At 39.7% G+C, this 19,498-nt stretch overlaps 1 protein-coding gene across 2 annotated transcripts in view; it reads right to left on the bottom strand.

Moving 5' to 3' along the window:
* Positions 1-10,878: 10,878 nt before the first annotated feature.
* BUB1B (BUB1 mitotic checkpoint serine/threonine kinase B) overlaps positions 10,879-19,498 on the bottom strand; it is a 58,357-nt gene continuing 49,737 nt past the window's right edge. For both annotated transcript variants that reach the window (XM_072624701.1, XM_072624702.1), the window contains exons 21-24: positions 17,743-17,885; positions 15,886-16,057; positions 14,890-14,996; positions 10,879-11,409 (exon numbers count right to left, since the gene is read on the bottom strand). In XM_072624701.1, coding sequence (XP_072480802.1) covers positions 11,175-11,409; positions 14,890-14,996; positions 15,886-16,057; positions 17,743-17,885 — 657 coding nt within the window. In that variant the 3' untranslated portion in view covers positions 10,879-11,174. The remainder of the gene's footprint in view (positions 11,410-14,889; positions 14,997-15,885; positions 16,058-17,742; positions 17,886-19,498) is intronic.

Below are 19,498 nucleotides of genomic sequence, written 5' to 3'. Positions count from 1 at the left end.
TGCAAACTATATCTGTTATCTCATTTGATTCTCGTAATAACCCTGGGAGGTAGGTGCTATTATTATCTTCATTTTACAGAAGAGGAAACTGAAGCACAGAGAGGTTTTTGACTTGCTCGGGCTCAAACAGCTAGTAAGTATCTGAGGTAAGACTAGAACTCAGGTCCTCCCGACTCTAGGTCTACTGCTCTAACATCTGTTCCTGCTAGCTCTGCTCATTACATTCTGCATCAGTTCATACAAGTCTTCCCAGATGTCTCTGATATTGTTCCCCTTCTCATTTTTTTATGGTACAGTAGCATTCTATTACATATTCCATACCCTGTTCAGCCACTGTCCAAGCAATGGGCATCCCCTCACTTTCCAATTTTTTGGCATGACAGAAAGAGCTGCTATGATTATTTTTCCTCTTTCTTTGATTTCTTTGGGGTATGAACCTAATAACGATGAGTGAACGTTCACTAAAGTACAGTTTAGTAAACTTTTGTTCATAGTTCCATATTACTTTCCAGAATGGCTGTACCAATTTATAGCTCTATCAACAAAACATTAATGTGCCTGTTTTCCTGCAGCCCCTCCAACATTTATTTTTTTTCTTTTTTTTGTTAATTTTGTCTTGAAGTGGAACCTCAGGCTTGCTTTAGTTTCCATTTCTCTAATTAGTGACTCAGAGCATTTTTCCATATGGATATTCAAAGTTTGGATTTCTTCCTATAAAAACTGCCTGTTGATGTCCTTCACTTTTATTAATTGGGAAAACTAAGGTCTAAGAGATTATGAAACAATCATGTACTGAATTCTAGGAATACTTCTTTTGGTCAGCTGACCTTGTGGTTAAAAAAAAAAAAAGCAGGCCATTAATTTGCTCAGATGAAGTGTCTTTCTGGGACAACTTCCTCAGGACAGAGGAGTCTCAGATAAGCTCTAATTACATTAGAATTACTAGAATCAAGCTGGAATTCTTCCCTCTTATATTCAACAGGATAAGAAAGAACCGCTTTCTTCCCAGCTTTGCTAAATCCAGGTGACAGCTTAAAGACCATTTCACCTGTAACCATGTGAAAGCCTCATGTTAAGCTTTTCTACATCCTTCTGGTGGGCAACCTAGAAACAGTCCAATGCAGTCTTAATTAAAAAATAAACATCTTCACTTTTCAGAGTCACATTTGTCCCAAAGGAACCATGCATTTAGTTATATGGGTAGAAATAATAGTTTTGTATAGTGAGTATCTAACAGCAGGTGAGTTTGTAATGATTGGTTCCTGATACTGCAATCTGTTACTATTTTCTGATTCACCTCTAGTGAAGACTGAAAAATGTTTGTGGTGAAAGACAGTGTGACATAGTGGACAGAGAACCAAATTTGATTCCAGAAAATCCTTTCTGGGTCCCACTTTGATACAAACTGGCTGTGTAAACATTCAACCTCTTGCTACCTAAGACTAGGTACCAGAATTGATGCAGATTTGCTATGGTAAAGCAAAGTTGTTGTCTACACCAATGAAATATGTACACACACACACACACACACACACGCACAAACACAAAAGGACTGTGGGAAAGAAACGAATAATTCTTATATATAGCTGGGTACTAGTTTTAATCAGAAAAATCTAAGTAAAATGTGCCTGACACTTGCTGTGACCATGGGCCAGTCTTAACCTCTCCATTTCATTTTTCTCATTTATAAAATGAGATCATCTATAACATGAGACCTTAGATGCCTCTAAGATCCCTTCCAGGCCCAAAAATATGATCCTATCTTTTTTAGCTTTTCTGAGGGGACCCATTCTTGCATCACCCACTCTTGCAACACCCACTCAATAAGACAGTGAAAGAAGCAACTAAACTTTACAATGGAAAATAAGGCTTAAACAATTTAACTCTGGCAAAACCTGGGAGTTAACCTGAGCCAAAGAAACCACTCTCTACTAAGATATGAACAGGTCAAGTGTTCTTATTTCCACCACTAAGAGAAGGATGGGGAGCCAAGGTCAAAGATTCCAAATCAAGTCATTTCTTTAGATATTTTTTCCTACATTGTTTCATGAACTAAATTCCCCCATAGGAAGAACAGATTTGATTTTAGCAGTATCTTGGCCAAGAATAAGTACTGAACAATTTACCAGATGGGAAAAGGCGGCCACAAACAAAGCCAGCCCCAGTACAGGCAACCAAATTGGTAACCTCCCAAGGCAAGCAGAGACATAAGTAGCCTGGGACCTTGGAAGGGGTAGGGACAGACAGGGATTGGCCACGATGGTAAACAGGTACTCAAACTCAGCCCCCAGACCCCACATTCAGGGGCTCTGAGATCCCTATCTCTTTGTCCTGAGATGCTTTGGAGAGCATAGAAGATGTAGTGCTCTGAATCTCAAAGATCCAGGGAGGCCTAACACAAGGATGTTGGGGTCAGCACATGAACCCAGGTGATACAAGGTAAGACCAAGTAAAACTAATAACAACCCAAACATGGAGCCTGGTCTTGGCACAAAGCCTAAAAGCAAGCATTAAAACTAAAGAGATGGGCAAACCAAGGAAGACCTAGACCAGCATAAAAAGCTGTTGTAGATACAAGAGATTCCTCTGCCTCCCCCACCCCCAAAGGGGAGAATAACTCTATAATGACTGTAAGTAGAGACCTAAAGCAGAAGGAATGGATTTTCCACAAGGACTACATCAATACCTGGAAGGAAGCAAGGGATAAAGAATAAAACTTTGAAATACAAACACTTAAGAGAAATCTAGAAGGGTAAATTTATTTGAACAATTAGAAACTGTATGATGTAGTGCTAACATTCTAATGAAGGGAGAAGAAATTAATCTTTTCAAAGGATAATGGGAGAATTAAGAAACAGAGGTCATAGGGGTATTGGTTTGATTCTGAGAGGACAAAAGAAGACAGTAAAAGAAGGAATACAGCAGCATAGGAAGAAGGGAAGGGGATTTTGTAATTTCTCATAAATGTTGAGTGTGAAAAGGACATACAAATATGGAGGAAGGTGTCAGAGGAATGGGCATCCAATAAATCTCTTATCTGAAATGGGCAAAGGGAGCCAAATGTATACTCAGAGTTGTGCAGAAATACATCAGTGTCAACAAGGAAACAAGCAGGTGTGGGAGATGAAGACAGACAACTAAGAAAGAGGCGAAAATAATCTATTAAGCACCTATTATGTGGCAGACATTGTGCTAAGTGCTTTTACAATTATTATCTCATTTGCTCTGGAAGGTAGGAGCTGTTATCCCCATTTTGCAGTTGAGAAAACTAAGGCAAACTGAGGTTATGTGGCTTGTCCAGGATCACATACTAGTGAGTGAGATTAGATCTGAACTCAAATTCAAATCTTGGCCAGTGCTCTACTCACTGTACTCCCTAGCTGCCTCTAATGGAAGATTTGCAAATAAATGTCAAAATTCTGAGAAGGGAGGAGAAAAAGAAGAGCGATCGGAATTTTTTTTGGGGGGGGGTTCTTTAAATTGTATTTTAAGACAACTGGGGAATGGCTGAACAAATTAGAGTAGGAAGGAAAAAAACATTCATTAAATACCAACTATGGGCCAGGTACTATACTAAGCACTTTATAATTTTTATCTTGGGGATGGGGGTGGAGCCAAGATGGTGGAGTAGAAAGATGCACATACCCTAGCTCTTCCCCCACAGCCCACAAAATACCTGTAAAGAAAGACTCTCAACAAATTCTACTGCAGCAGAAGCCATAGAACAACGAAGTGGAGGAAATTTCTAGCCTAGGGTGACCTGAAAAGCTGACGGGAAAGGTCGCACCAGACATGGAGCAAAGGCCAGTTCAGCCTTGGCTGTGTGGCACCAGGAGGAGCAGGACCAAGCAGGCTTCAGGGACAGAATTCCCAGCTACAGTGCAGATCCCTCAACCCACAGGCACCAAAGATCTGTGAGAGGGTTTTTTCAGCTGGCTGAGAAGGGAGCAGGGTGTTCCTATAGTTCTGGCTTCAGGTGGTGGCAGCAGAGGTAGCAGTGGGCAGGGGCTCCCTAGGCAAGCAGCAGCCCACATTCATTGTTGAAGGCCTCATCGTAAAGCCCCTGGGGGAATTGAGCCCTGTGTGGCGGCCCTGCCCCATCTAAAGCTCCTGGGGGCATTGAGCGGCTGATCTTAATCTCACACTGAATGGCAGCCCAGCCCCCATCTAAAGCCCCTAGGGGAATTGAGCAGCTGATCTGAATCTCAGCCCCCAGTGCTGGCTTGGTGGAACTGGAGGCCAGGTGGTTATGGAGAGGAAACTCTACTACTCACAGGTTCTGGGCACAAAAGTTTCTGGTTGCTCCCAGACCAGTGTGCAGGCTTGATTGTGCCACCTTGGAGGAACTGAGATCTTACAGATCCCCAGAGTATACTCTAGTCTTGACACAGGAACCAAAAGTCAAGTAACTGGTTGGGAAAATGCCCAAAAAAGGGAAAAAAAATAAGACTATACTTTCTTGGGGAACAGATATCTTCTCCCATCCTTTCAGATGAGGAACAACAATGTTTTACCATCAGGGAAAGACATAAAGGTCAAGGCTTCTGTATCCCAAACATCCAAAATAAATATTCAATGGTCTCAGGCCATGGAAGATCTCAAAAAGGATTTTGACAATCAAGCAAGAGAGGTGGAGGAAAAATTGGGAAGAGAAATGAGAGAGATGCAAGAAAATCATGAAAAGTCAGTCAACAACCTGCTAAAGGACACCCAAAAAAATGCTGAAGAAAATAACACCTTGAAAAATAGGTAATTGGCAAAAGAGGTTCAAAAAGCCAATGAGGAGAAGAAGGCTTTAAAAAGCAGAATTAGCCAAATGGAAAAGGAGGTTCAAAAGCTCACTGAAGAAAATGGTTCTTTAAAAATTAGAATGGAACAGATGGAGGCCAATGACTTTATGAGAAATCAAGAAATCAAAATCAAAAACACAACCAAAAGAATGAAAAAATGGAAGATAATGTGAAATATCTCGTTGGAAAAACAAGTGACCTGGAATAGATCTAGGAGAGACAATTTAAAAATTATGGGACTACCTGAAAGCCATGATCAAAAAAAGAGCCTAGCCATCATCTTTCATGAAATTATCAAGAAAAACTGCCCTGATATTCTAGAACCAGAGGGCAAAATAAATATTGAAAGAATTCACAATCACCTCCTGAAAGAAATCCAAAAAGAGTAACTCCTAGGAATATTGTAACCAAATTCCAAAGTTACCAGCTCAAGGAGAAAATATTGCAAACAGTTAGAAAGAAATAATTTGGGTATTGTGGAAATACAATCAGGATAACACAAGATCTAGCAGCTTCTACATTAAGGGATCGAAGGGAGTGGAATATGATATTCCAGAAGTCAATGGAACTAGGATTAAAACCAAGAATCACCTACCAGCAAAAATGAGTATAATACTTTAGGGGGAAAATGATCTTTCAATGAAATAGAAGACTTTCAAGCATTCTTGATGAAAAGACCAGAGCTGAAAAGAAAATTTGACTTTCAAACACAAGAATCAAGAGAAGAATGAAAAGGTAAACAGGAAAGAGAAATCATAAGGGACTTACTAAAGTTGAACTGTTTACATTCCTACATGGAAAGACAATATTTGTAACTCTTGAAACATTTTTCAATATCTGGGTAGTTGGTGGGATTATACACACACACACACACACACACACAGCACAGCACAGGGTGAGTTGAATAGGAAGGGATCATATCTAAAAAAGTAAAAATAAGGGGTGAGAGAGGAATACATTGAGAGGAGAAAGGGAGAAATGGAATGGGGCAAATTCTCATAAAAGAGGCAAGAAAAAGACTTTTCAATGGAGGGAAAAAGAGGGGAGGTGAAAGGGAAAAAGTGAGGCTTACTCTCATCACATTTGGCTCAAGGAAGGAATAAAATGCACACTCATTTTGGTATGAAATCCTATCTTACAATACAGGAAAGTGGGGGAGAAGGGGATAAGCAGGGTGGGGGGGATGGTGGAAAGGAGGGCAATGGGAGGAGGGAGCAATTAGAAGTCAACACTCTTGGGGAGGGACAAAGTCAAAAGAGAGAATAGAAGAAATGGGGGGCAGGATAGGATAGAGGGAAATGTAGTCAGTCTTATGCAACATGACTATTATGGAAGTCATTTGCAAAACTACACATATGTAGCCTATATTGAATTGCTTGCCTTCTCAGTGGGGATGAGTGGGGAGAGAGGAAGGAAGAGAAGTTGGAACTCAAAGTTTTAGGAACAACTGTTAAGTATTGTTCTTGTATACAACTGGGAAATAAGAAATATAGGTAATGGGGTATAGAAATTTATCTTGCCCTACAGGACAAAAGAGAAGATTGGGATAAGGGAAGGGAGGGATGTTAGAAGGGAGGGCAGATTGGTGATAGTGGTAATTAGAATGCTTGGGGTTTTGGGGTGGGGGGAGGGGAGAGATGGGGAGAAAATTTGGAACTCAAAATTTTGTGGAAATGAATGTTGAAAACTTAAAATAAGTAACTAAGTTAAAAAAATATCTCATTTGATCCTCATGACAACCTTTGTGAAGCAGGTGTTATTATCCCCCATTTTATAGTTGAAGAAACCGAGGCAGAGGGTGATTTCCCTAGGGTCACACAGAAAATATCTGAGACTGGATTTAAACTTAAGTTTTCCCAACTCCCAGTCCAGGGGTTTATCCGCTATGTCCTTAGCTGTCTCCCTGGCATACGAATGCAATGGAATGTTATTACGCCATAAGCAATGACAAAAGAGACAATTTTAACAATTGTGACTGATGCAGGGTGAAATGAACAGAACCAGAGCAATTTACAAAAGAACAGAAACACTGTAAAGAAAGGCAACTTTTAAAAACTTGAGAATGCTTTTCAATGCCATGACCTACTATGTCTCCAGAGGAACTAATGATGAAACATGGTGCTCACTGTCTCCATGGGATTAGACAAAAGGTACATTTTTGGTCATGACTTACTGGGTGGATTCATTTTGCTTGACTGTCCTTATTTGTTACAAAAATTGTTTCCCCCACCATTTCCCTTGGCTTTTAATTGGGTTGACAGTTTAGTTCAACTAAAGACCTCAGTGTCTGGTAAGTTATTCTGCCAGGTGATCTTCAGAATTTTCCTAAGACAGTTCAAATGGAAGTGATTCTGTTTCCTGGCATAGTGCTGTTATACTGTCCAAGTTTCGCAGGCATACAACGAGGTCAGTACAAAAGTTCAATAATCTAATACCTCTCCTCTCCTATATTTTCCTTAGGAGCCTCCCAAACACTTAGCTAGCTCTGGCAATGCATGCATCAACCTCATTATTGATGTGTAAGGTAAGTGAACTTAACTACGCCTTTCAAAACTTCTCCATTTGTTGCAACCAATGGTTCCACATACAACATGGTGGTGGCTGTTGGAGCACCTGTGTTTTGTTGATGTTGTTAGGCCAAAATTAGCACAGGTAGCAGAGAATTGATTCATACTTCATTGCATCAGCTTCAGAAGCTGCATTGAGTGTACGATCATCTACAAACAGTAAATCATGCACCAACATTCCTCCACTTTGGTCTTGGCTTAGTCTTTCCAAGTTGAAGAATTTTATTTTCAGTATGGTAGCTGACCTTGATGATGTGTTCATCCTCAATTTGACAACATGGCTGAAAACACGGAAGCAAGCACACAGCCTTGTTTCATTCCACTGGTGACTGGGAAAGCACGAGAGCATTGTCCATTATCCAGAACCCAGTCAAGCATGCCATCATGAAACTGATGTACAATGATGATGAACTTCTCTGGATAATCACATTTTGACATAATTTTCCATAAGCTCCCATGACTAACAGTATCAAAGGCCTTGGTCAGTGTATAGACCTCTGTTCCGCTCCTGGCATTTCTCTTGGAGTTGTTGGGCAGCAAACACCATCGTTGACTGTTCCTTGACACTTTCTGAAGCCACGCTGGCTCTTAGGTAGATGACTATCTTCCAGGTGAAGATTAGCCTATTAAGGAGGGACTCTGCCAAGAATCTTGCCAGCAATGACTAAGAGAGACCCCCCTGTGATTATCACAGAACAATCTATTCCCTTTACCTTTATAGAGATGGACAATGGAGGCATCCTTGAACTCCTGACTTACTCAAACTAAACTGTCAAGCATTCAAACTCTGCTTCAGAGGGTGCAGCTCTGATGGGTTGGTCATGTTGTTTGAAGGCAAAACATACACTTGTTAAAAAGACTATTTTATGGAGAACTCACACAGTGCAAGCATTCACATGGTGGTCAGAAGAAGCAACACAGGGATACTCTCAAGGTCTCTCTTAAGAACTCCAGAATTGGTTGTGTGACATGGGAGACAATGGCACAGGACCACTCAGCATGGCATGCCAATATCAGAGAAGGTACTGCGCTCTATGGGCAAAGCCGAGTGGAGAGAGCTCAAAGAAAACGCAGGATGCACAAATTTGGAGTATCCACCCCAAATGTTCACAGACCATGTATGCTCGACCTATAGTAGAGCACTCCGAGCACATATTGGTCTGGTCAGCCACAGCTGGACACATTGAAACTTAACTCTAGCACAGTGAAGTCATTTTGGTCCTCTTCGAGAACAAAGGACAGCCAATCAATTGGTCTGAGGGTTAACAATAGTGATGGGGGGTGGGGAGGGAGGGAGAGAAAAAGTCATTTTTTTTAAACTTCAAGGAAGAACAGATGGAGGTTCAGAAGGAAGTTACAAACAGGAGTGGTTTTATATATATATATATATATGTATATATATATATATATATATATATGTATATTTAACTAACAAATTTATTTTGTTTCCCACTTTTCTTAATGAAAAAACAAAACCAAATAAAAAGCTAACAAATATGCATAGTCAAGCAAAACAAATTTCCATATTGGCCATGTCCAAAAATCTTGCTCTCATTGTGCATCTAAGTAGAACAGTTTTAAAAGTAACGTGTAAAATTTATTATATGCTTAACAAAAAAAGAAAAAAGCAAGTAGTATGGAGATTCACTATTTCATATAGAATCTTCTTGTGTTCTGCTGTGTATACCGAAATGCTCTTTTTTTGGTATTTAAGTTCAGAATAAAAATGTAATTATTTTAAAAAAATTCACCAGATGGCAGCTAAATTTATTTCAGGAGGTAATTTATATTTGCTTTTTACAACAGTAGAGCAATAACTTTACATGTCAAAGCAGTTCATAGGACCATAATAGGATTTACAACTGGAAGGAGTCTCAGAAATGTAATTCAAGCCTTTCAATCTACAGATGAGGGAAGTGGGGCCCAGAGAAGGTAAAAGTGTTAAAGTCCATCAGTACACAAGGAGTAAGTGGCAAAGCTGAGACTTAACCCCTTCTGTTTGCAAATTCAGCATTCTTCCCATGATACTAGTTGATCAAGGTATAAAGAAGGGAAAAAAAAAAGGTTTCATTAGGGAATACTGAAATAATTCTATGCAAATGTAAATTTTATTCATAAAGTAAATGTGACAAAATATATGCATTTGGATAAGAAATTGAACTTTCCTTGTTTACTAACAACTTCAAGACCTTTTTTAGTACCTAATCTGTATAAATATATTTATATGAACTCATTTTTGAATTATTTCTAGTTCAAATAGATATAAAAATTCTGACTTTTCTACTAATTATATCTATATAAGAGTTGTCAGATATTTTTCCAAATACCAACCATAGTGGTATATGAGATTTTATTAGGGCCTTGGCAAAACTGCAAAGTTGGCAAAAACCCCTGCCCTCCCTCTTTGCCACTGATGGATGCCTCCATGCTGCCTTTTGGATGGCCAAAACCTAAAGTCCCAATGCAAAGAAAGAAAAAATATTAATTACTTAACTATATTGCAAGCACTGTGCTAAATCCTGGGGATACATAATAGAAAAAACAAGACAGTCCCTATTCTCATGGGTGTGTGTGTGTGTGTGTGTGTGCGTGCACGCACTGCTGGGGTCTCCTACTCCGGAATCAGCTGGAGGGAATACTCTTCATATTCCCATCTCATCCAAGCTTTGTGAACCTTTGATGGGTTGTGCCCAGCCTAGGCAGGGGAGCCAAACACACATTACATCTTCAACTCAGCAAACATTAACTACCTATCCCAGTGGAAGGCATTGGGGATAAGAAAGGAGAAAACCCAATGGGCCCCACTTATACCTGTCCTACCTACATAATAGTCCATGAGCTACAATTATCCTTTCTCTCCCACTGAAAATTCGCATTCCAAGGCCACCCACTCACTCACCCACCCCATAAAAAAATGAGACATTTCTACAAAGTTGCTGATTTTTTCCTTTAAATCAACTATTTATATCACATCCCTAAACCACAGGCCTCATTGCAGCAACATTGCTGGATTTTACACCAATGAAAACTGAAATCGGTATTGAGATGGCCAGAGGCGTAAATTAAGGGGATTCTACTATGAATTTAAGGAGCTGAGCTTTAAGCAAAATGTTTGTTATCCATACTTCAGTACAGCAGTCTAAACACTTCCTAATACCTAAAGCAGAAACAGGTTCTCATTGATCCTGTCAGAAAAACTTTCAGAGCTTGGGATAGATATAATGATAGTGCACTTTTATGAGTGTTTTAACTTTTACAAAGCACTTCCTCACAAGAACCGTGTGAAGGAGGCAGTGCTGGCATTATTACTCCTGTTTTGGAGATGAGAAAACAGAGAGAGTAAGTGCCTTGCATGTCAGAGCTAGTACTCAATCGAGGTCTGTTGACTTCAAGACCAATGTTTTCCATGTTGACTTTTACTTTACAGATGTATAATTTGTAGGGGTCAAAGTACCAGTTACTTTCATAACTATGGCATAGATTTTCTTATCCAGTAACAGCAAATTAAAACTTCTAAGGCATAGAAGTACCAAATGTAATTTTATTTTTTACAAAACAAACAATGATCATTAGTAAAAGTGACAGAAAAACCTCGAGTGAAAGTCAGGTAAATAGTATCCACATGTAGTTTTAGAACAAAGAAGGTCTTTTAAAAAGTTCTAAAAAAGGCCAATACTGGTGACATTATTGTATCCCAAAATACCTAGGAACGTACTTCTACCAAAAAAAAAAAAGGCCCAAACTGTTACCAGTGCAGCAGAGTATGCCCTAAAGTAAATCACATTCATATTTTCCACAGCAAAGTCAACTTTTGTCTCTAGGGAGAAGAATGAGAGAGACATGGTGACTGTCCACCAGGCTGGGAGAGCAAAGCCCCTGAGCTGATCAATTTTCCCACTTTCCATAAAGCTGTATTCAGGTGACTTTGAAAAGCCTCATCAAACGCCTTACTTGTTTCTTCTTTAAGCTCTCGAAGAACAGAGAGGGTGGACTCATCACTGGCATTTAGAATCCGCCCAAAGAATCTGCTCCACAAATCTTCATCTCTTAGTCTGAAAACACACAAAGCCATTTTCAGCTAGGGTCAGATTCAATCAAGATTCTTTTTGTGTTTAGCCAACCGAACTTTTCTGCACTAAGATGGAAGAGAGTACGTACAACGAGGTTGGATGCCAAAAATGAGGGGGGGAAGAAACAAAATAAAGGTTTGTCAAGTGCTAAAATCCTGTCTTTAGCTACAATAGGCCCACCCACAGAGAATAATTAAAAGAGCCCCTTTCTCCATAGGCATACATAAACTTGAAGAGACAACAGGAAGAAAGAACCTTAATGTATGTAAAGAGAAAGAAATCCTTTCCTCTGAGTCTATAACCCCCTTCCTGGTCACTCAGATGGGATCTACGCTACATCTTGGCTACGTTATGATGGGCCAAACGTAAGAAAATGATGTTTGTTTCCTCTTTTCTTTGAGCCCAGGCAAAAGAGTGCTGAAAGCTGCTTTTGTTTTACCATCTCTGCATCCACAACTTGGGCAGAAACAGAGGAACTACCATATGATCTATCACTAGAGGAAATCCATCCTACTGTTGTATAAAATTGGGCCGTCAGAAGACACAGACTGACCCTACTTGTCTCTGGTTGTGTTAGCTGGGTCAGCAATGAACCTGAAAATCACTGGAATCTCAAAAATAGAAAAAAATAAAAGATGACTTCATCATTTCTAACTAGTTAGCAAAGACTGGAATAGAATCCAAAACTGAGAGACCAAACCCATATATCTTAAATATTTTTACCTGTATCCTAAAAGGAATCACAAATGGTCAAACCTTAAAGCAAGAGGGCTCTAAAGGACTTGAGAATGCAATACCGGTCAGTTATCAAAAAACATAGCGACACTGGCCAGCTATAAAGAATTCTTTTCATTAAACGCTTTCATTTAAATCTTTAGAAATTTAAATTCAACAAGCTTTTCTTGTTTACTAAGTATAAGACACTTTGCCAGGTGTTGGGAATACAAAGACAAACCCAGTTCCTGCTCTCAAAAGAGCTTACCTTCTACTGCGCCATGCAGCAAGTAAACAGATACAGATACAACTAGAGAAAGATCAGGGAAAAACTTCCCAACCAAGTGGCACCAAGCTCCATCCTGAAGAAAGTCAGCAGCTTTCAGCTGGTGAGAAGGGAGTGCATTCAGTGTATAGGAGGCAGCTTTTGCCAACGTGTTGAGGCAGGAGATTGAAAGCTAAGTTAGAAGATACAGAAATTAGGCATGTTTGACCACAAAAAAGAGTATATGAAGGGGAAAAAGATGACTAGGTCTAGAAACAAGCTAGAAGCAAAAAGGGAAAAGGAAATCACAGAAGAATCTTGAGCAGGGGAGTCCTGTGCCTTAGGAAGACCGTTTGGTGAGCTGTGTGAAGGAAGAATTGGAGAAGAGAGAAAATGGAAGCTAGGAGATCAGATAGGAGGTCACTGGAATAATGCAGGCGAGAGGTGAGGTGATGAGAAGTTATACAGGTAGAGAAAAGGAGATGGACACATGAGATACTGTGAAGGGAGAACAAGAATCGGCAACTGACAGGATATTTGCAGCAAAGGAGAGGAAAGAATCAAAGATGATTCAAGTCCAGGTGACTGGGAGGCTAGTGATGGCCTCACCAGCAAGAGGCAAAGAAGCCTAGGTTAAGGAGGAAGATAATCAGTTCCGATTTGGATGTGCTGAGGCTGAGATGACCGTGGGACACCCATATGGAAATGTCCAGGAGGCAATCAGTAATGCAAGACTGGAACTTAGGAGAGAAATAAAGCCTGAATATATAGATTTGGGAGTCATCTGCTTGGAAATGATAGTTAAACCTATGGGAGCTACTAACAACATCAAGAGAGGGTCGAGAGAGAAAAGACAATTTGGGGTAGGGGAAGAAAGTTTAGGGGAAAGGCAGTCATTCCTAGAAGGTAGGAGATGGATGATGATCCAGTAAAGGAGATTTTTAAAAAAGGGGAGCAGATATAAGAATGAGAAGAAGCCAGGATTATAGAAGCTGAAGGAAGAGAGAGTGTACCGGAAGGACAGGTGGGAGAGAGAGGAGAGAGAAAGAGAATATAATAATACATTATATATAATAAATATATAATCAGAAAATACTAGAGGCATTTCAGTAGAGTGATAGAGTACAAAGGCTTGAGAAGCAAGCCAGAGATGACTTTTTTTTTTTTTAAAGGAATTTTGCTTTTCAAGTCCTTCTTTCATGCCTCATGACAATAAAGAGGTGACTGTGGGTCCCTTGAAGCTTTGCCAGTGGAGCATTCTGGAAAAGCTTCAAGTACAATACTGGCAACAAGCAGTGTCTGCTTTCCTAGGCCCAATTTAGCTAAGCATACAAAAGCTCATCGCTCATAAAACCAAGAAAAATATGAAACAGTCCTCAGTCTTACATGGCCTGCCCCCTTCTACTTCCGCAATGAAGGCTGAAGAATGGTGGGGAAAGAGGGCAGACAATTCTATACCATTTGCTCATAAATGCCTTTGTTCTGAGTCAACAAGAAAAATCCTCTCTCTTCTGCCCTTTGGAGCTCCTTAAAAAGGTCATCTACAATAGACACCTCCACCTCCTCTCTTCTCAACACCTTATGATCTGTCTTCGGATCTGACCATTCTACAAACTACTCTCTCCAAAGTTCCCAGTGATCTCCTCCTCGCCAGATCCTAATGTCTTTCTCTCTAAGTCCTCCCTGCCTCTTAACCTCTCTATTACTGTGGAGGACAACACCACCCTCCCAAATCCCTCAAGCCTGCAAACTAGGTGTCATCTTTGACTCTACCCTATCTCTCACCTCATATATCCAGTCAATTGCCAATGCCTGTCAATTTCTCTTTTGCAACATCTCTCTCAAAGAAATATGCCCCCTTCTCTCCTCTGATCCTGCCATTACCCCAACACAAGCCCTTGTCACTTCATGCCCGGACCACTGAAATAGCCTGCTGATGAGTCTGCCTGCCTCAATTCTCTCCCCACTGCAATTCCTCATTCATACGGCCATTAAAGTAATTTTCCTAAAGTACAGGTCTGACCATGTCACTACTCAACATTAACTCCAGTGGCTTTCCAGTACCTCTAGGATCACTACTTGGCATTCCAAGCCCTTCCTAACCTAGACCCCTCTTACCTTTCCAATCTCCTTATACCTTAATGCCCCACCATATACACTATGATCCAGTAACGATGGTTTCCTGGCTGTTCCATGAACAATATACTCCAAGTCTCAACTGTGGGCATTTTCTCAGGCCATTGTAGGCACTTAATGTTTACTGAATGTTCTCCTTCTGTACTTTTATATACTGAAATGTTCATGTTTGTTATAAATATTTTTTCACATATTATCTCATGTAATCCTTATGACAACCCTATGAGGTTTGTTTTAAAAAAGAAGACTGGGCTCAAAGAGGTTAGGTACCTTGCCTGAGATCATATATCCAAGGGAGTGAAAGAGCTGGTTTAGAAAGAGAGACAAGTTTATTTGGTAATACTTACTTGGAAAGGCTCTGGAGAAGTTTCCAGTGGGAACCATCCCAGTCAACTTGTAGGTGCTCCTTAAACAACAACAAATGCGCTAAATCGGCAATACCAATCAAGTCAACCTGAAATTACCAAAAAGATCTATCAGCTAAAGCAATTACTATGATAGCTAATCAAAGGAAAGGTTTGAAGATTGATATTTCAATAGTCTAAGGTTAGTCTCCCCCCCCCCCCTTCTATTTAATCACTTTACATTTAAGCTATTTTTTAAAACAACAGGTACTGGTCTCTCTCATTAGAACTTGAGTTCCTGGCAAGTAAAGATTGTTTCATTCTTTGTCCTTGTATTGCCACTGGTGTGCATAGTGCCTGGTACATAGTAGGTACTTAAGAAATACTTTATTGACAGAACTGACCAGCAGAAACAACTCCAGGAACTGACTTCAGAAACAAGGACAAATAGTTAAACTGTCAAATCTAGAATTTCCTATTCCAGATAACTTATATGACACCATTTCTAGGGTACAAGTCAGTCCATTAATTATGAACACTCATGGCAAGGCTAGCATAAACTTTAGTATAATAGCAATAATGCCTTAATTTCTACATCATTTTAGTCTTATTATCCTGTTTCCAAGGTACTTTCTCGTGCTCACTAGGACCTCTCAGCAATCCTCTGAGGTAAGAACAAAGATTATTTTCATTTTATAGGAAAGGGAATGAAGGTTCAGAAGCTGTGCCTTGACCATAGTCACATGACTATTAACTGGCATCAAGAGAGGAACTCACTTTAATGTGTGTGTTGTTGGCAAGGTGGGAAAGGAATCTGTAGAGTTGTATCCCTTAGTAAAATAATGACACAGCCATGGAATACTTTACTTTATTTAGAAGATTTACTAAAAAAGCAGGATACAAGGACAGAGATGAATACTATACTAGGTCACCTAACTTCTACATGCATGCTAAGAAGAAGAAGAACCTAAGAAACCCATGGTTGTTTTATACACTTACATGGTAAGGAGAAACACAGTTGGCAAGGATTTTTTGTCCTTCTAGGATCTGTACAGTCCGAAAGCCATGTAGGGTAGGAACTTCTGGCTGTGCCTTCAGGTCTACACTGTAGGAGAAGTCCACTATCTTCAAAGCCTGGTCATTTTCATTACAGACACAGGCATCACTAATCCTGAGCACAGATTTCAGAAGGAAGAAAAACTGCTAAGTTACAGCATCCCCAAGTTGTCTTGGGGACAAAACACAGAACAGAACATAATAAAACCTCTATTGCAGTTACTTAGCCATGCCTATGGCCCCCTCCAATGGTTAGTTCAGAAAACACATCTGCAAGAGTGCTCCAACAAAGAGCAAAACGTTCCTTGGATGAAGGGGACACTAGGGAAATCATTTAGACCACTTCACAGTTATCTGGAAACATTTTTACTGAGCTGCTACAGTACAGTAGGCAAGGGGAAAGTACATGGACCTTAGCTTTCCAATGGACTTTAACATGCACTAAAAGTTGTGATAAAGGAAGAAATGAAAATGTGTGTGGAAGGGAAGCCATAACTGTGTTTGCAGCAATCAGATCTTGTTCTTTAAGAATTGTTCACATTCTTCCTTCTTGAAATTATCCAGAAACAATAGAATGATGCTTTTTTTTTAAACAATGAGTAGATGGAATAAAAGTTCCATATGCTCACATTGTGAAACTTCCTGAATTTTCTATCAATTGACACTATATATCCTACTTTATCCTCAAGTGGAGAATCTTAACACATTTTCCTAGAAATATTTATTATAATGACTCCCCAACACTCAACTAATTAATAATTATGTCCCTGGGACTTATTAACCTTAAGGCATACAGCTTCTCTCCAAACAGAGAAGCTTTCATGAAAACTCAAAAGCAGCTATTAACTCGATAGAAACAAATGAACTCCATCTACGCTTCATGTCCGATTTGCTTTCTTCTCTTTATGCAGCTAGGAAACACTGCACTCTCAAATAATTTGCATTTGTAATTGATCCAATTTCATTATTTCATTTCACTTAAACCAGACAGGCCCTCTCACTTTAAAGCTAATAATTGCGTATGCTTTTCTTTAGCATAGCACCTCAAAAATTTTTTATTATTAGAGTGGAATTCCCAAACAGTTTTGGAATTGAGAAAGGGGTCTGGAAAAGGCTTTACGTTAATTATTAGTTTCCTTATGGATCCATAGATCTATGTATTTTACCGATGCCCCCTGGTGGCTTGAGGAAGAATTTCCTTTACCTGGCTAAGTTCAAATGCCACATACACAACAAGAGCTGTAGGGAGCCACACTGTCATTGTAGCTTTGCACTGCAGCCCTGGCTGACTTGCAGGGCCATGGAGGATGAGCACACATTGCCTACTACTTTCTAGGGTTTTGCTGTCTAGAGCAATGTTTCTTTAAATTTCCAGCTTATGGATACAGGCACATCACTAAAGGTTCTTTAAGCCCCCTTTCCCCTCTATGGTTACAATCATGTAGTCCAAGACCATCAAGATCAACATCCTTCTCATAGATGAGGGTCCTATTGATTGCTAGATAGTGGTATACCTTATTTGTTTGGGGATAAGGCCACATTTCTTTGTGTTTCTCTTTTTGATGGGAGACTCAAAATGTTAACCTCAAACAGAAAAATAAAATAGAAAAACTACAGGTAGTTCCAAAGAGACTCTTCTCTAAATTCCTTTTCTTAGTTGTTCCCAATCATCACCAAAACTTAGGAAACAGAAATGTCATTTTTAAATGCATTCGTGTTCACCAAAAGACATGAGAAAGTAGCAAGAATTCCAAGTATGAAGACAGCAGAAGTAGAACACAAGGAAAGACAATGCCCAACCTGTTTCCAAGTATCAGACTCCTTGGACCCAAGTCTCCATGGACTATCTCTGCTCTGTGCAGCTTCTCCACTAATGCCAAGAGGCTGTGAATGAGCAAGACTGCTACTCCAGGGTCAATGGATTCACTGTGCTGGAGGAGATCCTGGAAACAGAAGACAGACAGGAAACCAATGTCGTAAGCACCTTTGTTTCAGATAGCTTGTACCAGGCAGAACTTAAAGAGAACATTATATCAGTATTTCTAATAAGATCAGGATTTGAACAAAACTTCAGTTCCGAGGACATCTGTCCATCAGCCTCTACCTTCCATCTTTCCTTATCTACAAGGACTCAGGTTTTTCCACTCATAAAAACTCCTAAGTCCTTTCTCCCCTCAGCACCAAGTCCCTCTTTCTTTCTTTTTTCAAAGTCAAAGAAAGACAAAGTTTATTAAAGATTTGCCATACTGGGTTGACTCTTAAGGAGCCTAAGCATTTGTAACACTTGTATTCACAAGCGGGCCAGACAGCATCTCAACTAGACAGAGTCTGAGCTGGATTGAATCTGAGTGCCTTCATGACAAGTTCCTCTTTCAACCTCCTGCAATTTTCAATTGATTTCAATCCCAACAACTCTATGAAACTAATTTCTTGAGGGGTCAGGATTTCCTAATGACCTAATCCAACAGTTTTCTTGGTACTTCTTTTTCAACCCTTCTGAAACATCTGAACCTAATCTTCTTGAAATACTTTCCTCCATTCATTCTTGTGACACTGAACTACACTGGTTCTTTCTTTCTGCCCACTCCTTTCTTTGGTGGGCTTGCTCTTCTCCCATCATCTCTATGTGTCTTCCCCAAGGTTCTATCTTTAGCCTTCTCTCTTCTCACCACTCTTCTTTGCAATCTCACCTACTCCTACTGGCTTCAACAATCACTTCTAAAATGACAGCTCTAGTTCTAACTTTTCTCCCAAGATCCAGCCTGAATTTCCAACTACCTGCTGAACAGTTTTTAAAGTCCCATGCTTCAAACTCATGCTCAACACCAAACTTAACATTCCCACATCACCCTTCACCGTCCTGAAATCATCATCTCCTCGAGTGTCTTATTTTTCTTATAACCATTTCCAAAGAAAACAAAGTTCAAATTCTTAGTCATTCACTTTTCCTTCCCCTCATTCTCCACATACAGCTAGCTGCCAAGTCCTACTATGTCTAGCCTGGTTGTCAGTCCTATCCTTACCCTCTTTTCTATATCTACTTCCATCATTCTAGGTTAGAAATTAATTTTTTGAACTATTACAATCGCCTATGTAGTTTCTCTATTCCAATCTCTATCCTTTCTGATCCATGCTAAACAACACTGTCAGATTCATATTTCTAAAGTAAACTTTGATAATCTTTTCTCTGTTCAAAACTTCAGAGATTTCACCACTATGTAAAGAATAAATTCCGACTCCTCATTTTGGCATTTAAAGTTCTCTAAAATATGACCCTAACCTATCTTTCAGTTTTATCTTGTATTACTCCCTTATAAGTATTCTATGGTTCAGGCAAACTGGAGAATAGTAAAGTAGCAGTGTTGTATAATGGGGATAAAAGCTAAACTTGGAGTCTGTAGCCATGGATACAAATCCCAGTTGTGCTGCTCACTACCTGTATAATCTTGTACAGGTTATTTAACCTTCTTGGGCCTTAATTTCCCTGCCTATAAAATGAGGAAGTTGGAATGGATTATCTTTAACATCTTTTCTGATTTCGAATCTTATGGTTTTG

This window comes from Notamacropus eugenii, chromosome 7 (assembly GCF_028372415.1).
Source record: "Notamacropus eugenii isolate mMacEug1 chromosome 7, mMacEug1.pri_v2, whole genome shotgun sequence".
Lineage (NCBI taxonomy): Eukaryota > Metazoa > Chordata > Mammalia > Diprotodontia > Macropodidae > Notamacropus > Notamacropus eugenii.
This window is presented reverse-complemented; position numbering and strand designations above follow the sequence as displayed.